Source organism: Gymnoscopelus braueri (assembly GCF_963280865.1).
Source record: "Gymnoscopelus braueri genome assembly, chromosome: 4".
NCBI lineage: Eukaryota > Metazoa > Chordata > Actinopteri > Myctophiformes > Myctophidae > Gymnoscopelus > Gymnoscopelus braueri.
This window is the reverse complement of record NC_137605.1, coordinates 35,067,872-35,076,033: the sequence shown is the minus strand read 5'-3', so window position 1 is coordinate 35,076,033 and position 8,162 is coordinate 35,067,872. Positions and strand designations below refer to the sequence as shown.

Sequence of the window (8,162 nt, the reverse complement as noted above, 5' to 3'; positions counted from 1 at the left end):
AAAAGAGTGATTACAAGATTTTATTTTATTTTGCTAGACAATTTCTGGGAGACGTCTTCAGTTGAAATGAGAAGTTACATAATGGGATTACAGAATAGATATTCTGGGTATATGGTAAAGGGCGTATTTATAAAGCGCTTTTATCCAAAGCGCTTCGTGCATTACACTCACTCACCCATGCACACACATTCATAGCAGAGGAAACCATGCAAGTCACCAACCTGCTCATCAGGAGCAGTTAGGGGTTCAGTGTCTTGCTCAAGGACACTTTTGGGATCGAACCAGGAACCTTCCGTTTCCCAAGCGGCCACTCTACCACCTGAGCCACTGCCGCCTGTGTGTGTGTGTGTGTGTGTGTGTGTGTGTGTGTGTGCGTGCGTGCGTGCGTGCGTGCGTGCGTGCGTGCGTGCGTGCGTGCGTGCGTGCGTGCGTGTGCCACACAACTGTGCCCTCTGAGTTTACCCTATACAGGCATTGGTTTATCCTGACTTTCACATTTGTCAGGATAAACGAATTATTATTATTCATCATAACGTTATAATTTTAGATGTGTAAATAATGTTTTTATCTGACTAACCCTACTTGAAACAGTACATAACGTTGCTTTCAAATCAGTTATTGAGATTCGTTGGTAACATCGTTTGTTAAGGATATAGGGGGCTTATCTGTGTCTGAGAAATGTCAAAGCTAGTGTTTGTCCGTAGAGTAAAAGGGTAACACAGATTAGTTTGCATTGCTGATGATACATAACTTCAGAAGCCTAGACCTGATAGCGAGAGCCAATATAATGTTATTGAACCCGAGTTATTGATCAGCACGCAACAACGCCAATATCAACAATCTCTTCGATGTGCTACATACATGATATGAGTAAAATGCTTATTAGTTACAATTTAATCAAGATCATAACATGGTTAAACATTTTCATAGATTTGAAACTCATTGTCAGGGGGAATCGCACAACCAATCTGCTTTCCACTTTCCCTGAACATTTATAATGTACCAATTGGCTTAATCGACTCTGGAACTGATATCCCTCAAAATGTACATTAGCAGTATGCCCTCAAGTATCATTACACCACTATACTCAAAGAGGAAGATTAGTCTATTTAAAGAATGAAACAAAAGAGAAATTCTAAGAATAAGACGGTTTTAATGAGGTATGTATTTTCTTTTTTACTTTTAAATGCAAATGAGCCATCAAATGAAATTGTAGCCTACACTCTTTGTTGTGCTACCGACCTTCAAAACAAACACAAACACAGAGAACATCTTCACATTGATGGTATTCAAAGGTGATTAATGACTTTTTTTGTTTTGTTTTATGTTGTATATTTAGCAGGATTCTGGTTGCACACACAAGACACCTGGTTCTTGTAACACTGTTGGTCAGTGAATGTGTCAACTGCAGTGGCTTAGGGGCTGCTTAACCACATCAACCCCAATTTTTGCAAATTGTAAACTTTTAAAGCCTTTATTTATAGTGGAGATACGACAGGAAACAGGGAGAGAGACAGGGAGTGACACGCAGCAAAGGTCTGTCAGGCTTGGGAATTGAACCTGCGACTCGCTGACAGGCTGCAACACTATAGGCCACTTCAAACACATACACACACACACACACGCACATGCACCAAAACAAACGTTTTATAGTCCATAATGCCACCTGCTGGGATACAGGCAGACCGCCGGTAGCTGACTGGACCATGTGTCTTCTTGTGCTCGGTCGGTACACATGACACACACGCATACCTGGTCAGTCCTGCAAAAGCGCTCTAAAGGCTTACCGGGTCTCCTCTCCTATATGTCCTGTGCTCCAGGTTCTCCTGGTCAATTATCTTGTATTTCTTCAAGGCAGGTCAGTCTCACTGTACGAGGACCGCTAGACACACACCAGGCAGGACTTCAGGGCCTTGAGCTTGGTGCCATAGCAGATGTCAAACAGCTGAGCTAGGGGACCTCAACTGGCTTCACTGCTTCTTGGCTGTCGCTGTTGGCAGCTCTCATATTAACAGATTTCCTGTATAGGAAAGCTTGTCTCAGAGACACAGATTTCTTGTCTGTCCCCAAAAGGTGGCCATTTTTGTTCCAGTATTTGGTGATGCAGACCTACAGAAGATATTCAGACAGATGGAACACAGGAACTGGTCTTTTCACACAGACACCAGACTGTGGGCTTAAGTTATATCTACAAGAGGGGAGGAGAGGACTTTCTATCATTGTTGGTGCATTTTCTGTCCCTTTCTAAAAGATAATACACTCTATTCCTCAATTATTTATGTTTCCTTTATTTTTGTTACATGTAGGCTACATCTCATTTATATTTCAATATAAATGGTTGTACATTATTTGCTAGCATTTATATCAAAATGATTGTTACACTGTGCATTATAGTAATATTCCCATTACTGAGTCAGCTGCAGCTACCAGGGATAATTTGTTTAGGAGTATTCTGCCTGTCAATTTCCTCCCAGGGTTGATTAGTTTGATAGCCATCTTGGAACCTATTAGTTTGATAGTTTTGCACCTTAAAACATGACCTTAATCAATGACAGATGTAAATCTATTTTTCACATTCACTCTTTTAAGAGTTTCAACTACTGTAAATAAATAAATACATCCAACATCCCAGACAATTCATCCTACGCAGCTCCGGCCACCCAGCTCTACAAGCTCACAAGGTGATGTGTTGTAGGCTTGTAGATCTGATGGGGTTGACAGAGGGGGGAGAGTATAAAAAGGCAAATCTTCCTCCTTGCACATTTCAGTTTTCATGGTGGTTACACAGATAATTCATCCTAGCAGTGCCAGCCACCCAGCCCTGTGCTGTACTGAAACATCACTTTCATAATAAACAACTGTTCTGAACGTCCATGAAAAACCAAGACAACACCTACAGTATACACAGTAGAGTTCAATGTCACCATGCCTGTATGTGGACATAGTTGCTTCAGCTGCCTCTTTCACAATTAAATCGAAGATTTAGAAAGAAAGTTCATTTCAGTACAACCAGCTAATGTTAGTCCCTCCCCTCTTTTATCCTCTCTGCTTCATTCCTGGTTGAAATTAACCCTTTAAAAGCTTTAGTCTTCTTGATCAAAATTAGAAACTATATTGTATTAATACATTAAAACTTTAGAGACATGGAAACAAATGCCATTCCTCTGTTAGGGCAGGGAAAGATGTTGGATGGGGTGTTGAAGATTATAGTGTAAAGTAGGGTAACTAATTTTCTCCATGGTTGAATGAATGTGGTTTGATTTGTTGTGATGACTGATACAGTAGAAGATGGATCTGGTAAATATTGAAATCTATCCACCCTCAGCCATGCACAAATACCTCTCTATATCACGTTTGGCCTCAGTGGAGGAGAGACTAGAGTTGGCTCAACTTGACCAAGACACTCTCTCTGCCATCAAAGGGTTAATGTACAGCTAGATTATGAAAGAGGGGTGGGATCAGTGGGTTGGATAGAGTCATATCATATTCATTTATCTCTAAACCGAAACTTAAGAACGGAGTACCTCAGCCTGGATGACTTTGCCTTTTTTCTAGGCGTTATACACAAAGAGAGTCTACTTTCATATCCAAACAGGTGAAGTTAAACTCTGTTTGTACCCAAATATGCATGAATTCACTTTATTTATAATGTTTGATTTACTGCATTGTGTATTGAAATAGCCATGTCTCAGCTCCCCCGAAGTTTAGGACTGGCACAAGTGGCCGGTGCCTAGATGGTAGAGTGATGGTGAGAATCCCAGGAATCCAGGGGGAAATTCCTGTATTAAGGTGTTACCTTAATGGTAATCCTCATAATACTAACTAACTAACTAGCATGCATGCATGCATACATAATATTCCCTTGCACCAACTGACTAATTAAGTGATGGGTAGGCCTACTGCGTCTGCATAGGGATGTTAAAGGTAGCGTACGTGTATCTCTGGTTCATAGCGTTAGAAGGAGTTCTCCTTAACGCTATGGTACTTTCTATTCTTTCCCCTCGCACCGCGGTAGCGCATTCTCCCGTCTGTAGTAAAAATAAAAAATATGCTTTTGCTACTCACCAAAACAAAGACGGTTTTATGGAGTTGAAAGCCTATTCTACGAAGTGGAAACACTCTGAGCCCCCCACCTCACGTCTAAAATACACTTTTTGGCCAGAAAATAAAATATTTCACCGGAATTAAAACATGTTTTTGGTTACTCCACAGTGCCCTCTACAGATCTGGTCAATGGAATTTTCCTGTTGACCAGATTCTTCCTTCCGGTGAAATATTTTATTTTCTGGCCAAAAAGTGTATTTTAGACGTGAGGTGGGGAGCTCGGAGTGTTCCCACTTAGTAGAGTAGGCTTTCAACTCCATAAAACCGTCTTTATTTTGGTGAGTAGCAAAAGTGTATTTTTTATTTTTACTACAGACGAGAGGCTGCGCTACCGCGGTGCGAGGGGAAAGAATCGAAAGTACCATAGCGTGAAGGAGAACTCTAACGCTATGGACCAGAGCTAGGGTAAGTGATATTTTTTGGTCTTTTAAAGTACTAAAGTAGGTTAAAGCATAGATATAAATAAATATATAATTGTAACTGTTTTTTTGGGGGGGGGGAGGGGGACTAATGAAAGTTACAGGTATGGTGTGTGTGATATCAAATATGAGTTTACCATAATCACAGTAATCCTTAATGATATTCCATCATTTTGAAGGGCTTTTGGAGAGAAATGAGACAGACTCCATAGAGCACTGCAGGGGGGGAGGGGAGGTGTGTGTGTCTGTGACCAGCTGATGCTCGTTGACGCTTGTTATTGTTATACACATCAAGGCAATTAGTTTCTGCACTCATTTGTACAAGAATGTTCCTGTTGGTCCTTAAAAAAATGCTGCTTATCAATTAATCAGTTATAATCGGTCGATAAGGTTATCAATGATCAATTAATGAATTAATCGATCATTTGCATCCCTAGTACTGCATTTTCATGAGTGTATGTGTATATCAGTGCACATAATCCAGTGGTTCTCAAAATGGGGGGTCCGGGGACCCCCAAGGGATTTAGAAGCACTGCCACAGTCTATCAAAATATATTATTAGAGTTGGACTATAATAATGGACTCAAATCTGGGTGATGTATTAGTTGGTATGTATGTATGGAGTTGTCCTCTTTCTTTCTATTCAAGATGTTGTGTTTCAAATGTTTTCGAGTACACAAATCACAGATTTGGCAAACGTATTATCATATATCCCTCTCCTCTCCTCTCCTCCTGCAGATATGGCCTCAGCCAGCAGTATTCTGTCTGTGTTAGAAGAGCAGTTCCAGTGTTCGATCTGTCTGGATGTTTTCACAGAGCCTGTCTCTACTCCATGTGGACACAACTTCTGCAAGGCTTGTATTAGCAGGCACTGCAGGGCGATTGGTGGGCAGAGTCGGTGTCCATTGTGTAATCAGAAGATCCCCAGAAGTCTTCGAGTCAACACAGGATTCCGGGATCTTGTGGAGAACTTCAAGGAAACTAAGCTCATAGGTGGAGGTGAATCCTCAGTCAAACCAGGGGAGGTGCTATGTGACGTCTGCCCTGGCACCAAGCTCAAGGCCATGAAGTCCTGCCTGGTGTGTCTGACTTCGTACTGTGAGACACACCTGGAGCCTCATCAGAGAGTCGCTGCCTTGAAGAGACACAAGCTGATTGACCCTGAGGAGAACCTGGAGAACAGGACATGTAAGAGACATGGTAAGCTTTTAGAGCTCTTTTGCAGAACTGACCAGATATGCGTTTGTGTCATGTGTACCGAGCACAGACATCATGACATGGTCCCACTAGAAGACGAGTGTATGGAGAGAAAAGCTCAACTGGGGACCAAAAAGACAGAAATACACAAGACGATCAAGCAGCGACTTCAGAAGATTCTGGAGATCAAACAGTCAGTAGAGATCCACAAGAAAGACACAGAGAAAGAGATAGCTAACAGTGATCAGGTCTTCTTTGCTCTGTTGGCTTGTATTCAAAGACACCATGTTGAGATTCTTGAAGTGATGCAGGAGAAGCAGAGAGTGACAGAGAAACTGGCTGAAGGCTTCATCCATGAGCTGGAGCAGGAAGTCACAGAGCTACACAGGAGAAGCGCTGAGCTGGATCACCTCTCACACAGTGAAGACCACTTCCATCTTCTCCAGAGCGTCCTCTCTCTCTCCACCTCTCAACACACAAAGAACTGGTCTGAGATCAGTGTCCACAGCCCTCTCTGTTCTGGGACATTGAGAAGGGCAGTGGCTCAGCTGGACAAGACACTCACTAAAAAGATGAAGAGGATCATTGCAGAAGTCAAGTCATGGGATGAAAAAATATATAAAAACGCAGACACTGCGAAGAAACAACTAGAGGTCAACGCAGAAGATCTTGAGAACCTGCCGGACGATGTCAGGTTGATGGTCATTCAACGGCGGTATGCAGTGGATGTGACTTTAGATCCGGAAACGGCAAACCCCTGGCTCACATTTTCTAAAGATATGAAATGGGTGAATACTGGGTCTATTCAGTGGAGATATTATGACAATGACGATTCAATGAGATTTCATGAAGAACTCTACGTCCTTGGAAACGAGGGCTTCACTTCGGGAAGATTCTTCTATGAGGTAAACGTTAGTGGGAAGACTGAGTGGGATTTAGGAGTGGTCAGGGAGTCCATCAACAGGGATGAGAAACTCACGCCCAGTCCTGAAAATGGCAGTTGGATTCTGCGGCTGAGGAAAGGAAATGAGTACCAAGTCTTAGATGACCCTAATTTCCTTCTGACTTCATCTCCTCAAGTGAAGCCTGAGAATATTGGAGTGTTCGTAGATTATGAGGAGGGAGTGGTGTCATTCTATGATCTGGAGGCCAGTTCTGTGATCTATTCTTTCACCGGATGCAACTTTAGAGAGAAGATCTATCCATTATTTAGCCCTGGTTCTCTAGAGGATGGAAACAACTCTGGTTCTCTGTCTTTAATTGATTATAAAGGTCAAGGAACATGGTCAGCTGTATGGTCAGTGTTATCCAACACATTCTCACGCCCAGCTCCGGACAGCTGTGGCCAACCCCCTTGGTCAAGGCGGATAGTAGAGTTTTAACTTTTCAATGTTCAGGATAGTCTGAGTAACGTGATGCTGCGCATAATGCAGACTATGAATACACGTTCAAAGATGCAGGCGCACCGCCAGAAGCGGACTTGAACCCCGTAATGGGCCTTTCACACAGGACATATTGGCAGCAAGTGCCAATGACATTAATGAAGACTCAGTTGCTGCTTGTCAGACTTATTGCACTCTGATGTTGCGGTGAGCAGCACAACGTATCTCCACTGTCTGCTGCTGTGCTCAGAGTGAAACCAAATTAAACTTTGACCCCTCCTACCGCTGAGCTTTAAACGTGTGTTTAACGGGCGTTGTGTCGTGCCTAACAACGCCCATAGCTGTTCTAAAAAAACAGTAAACCACAGCTTCTTGTGGCTTGTGCTTTATTGAATGTTTGACTAATGAGTACTGACTTATTTCTGCACATGGACTCACACTCTTGCACATTGCTTGATTGATTGATTGAATACTTTATTAACATTACAGCAGTACAGTCAAAAAGCTCTGCTAAAAGCATAACACAAAAAGCACCAGGGGGGGGGGTTTGTTTCCATTGTGTTCCATTGCACTCATGGAGATGTATGATGCACATTGCCGAACACTGACAAATGCTTGTATATTCATATTATATGAATATAAGACTCAGAACTAATATATTAATTATTTTCTATGTGATAGATAAACCGTGCATGTACACGTTCACACACTCATTGTTGAGACTGTATATAACTTCATATATTCTTTGGTGATAGACTGTACTGTACATACAGTATATTAACTCTTTCACTGCCAGACTTATTTCTGGCTGCGTGCACCCACGCGTGAGAGTTAATTAATATAGTCATTGTTGATAGTCATACTCATTTCATAGATGCATTGTTGAGATATACTCATACTACTTGGATTTATTGGTTATAGACTGTAATATGCATAAATTCATTGTTGATAGACATACTGTATACTCATTCATATATTATTGGTGATAGACTGTAGATATATTCATTCATATAATCATTGTTGACAGACATATAATTATTCATATATTCATTGTTGATAG

General features: G+C 41.7%; 2 protein-coding genes across 2 annotated transcripts in view; one reads left to right on the top strand and one right to left on the bottom strand.

The window, feature by feature from the left end:
• sntb1 (syntrophin, basic 1) overlaps nt 1-8,162 on the bottom strand; it is a 400,503-nt gene that overhangs the window by 57,214 nt on the left and 335,127 nt on the right. The window lies entirely within an intron of this gene.
• LOC308083586 (E3 ubiquitin-protein ligase TRIM21-like) lies at nt 5,264-7,306 on the top strand (the record flags this gene model as incomplete). The annotated part of the gene is made up of 1 exon (XM_080425902.1): nt 5,264-7,306. The coding sequence occupies one exon, from the start codon at nt 5,264-5,266 to the stop codon at nt 7,100-7,102; it is 1,839 nt and encodes a 612-aa protein (XP_080282028.1). The 3' UTR covers nt 7,103-7,306.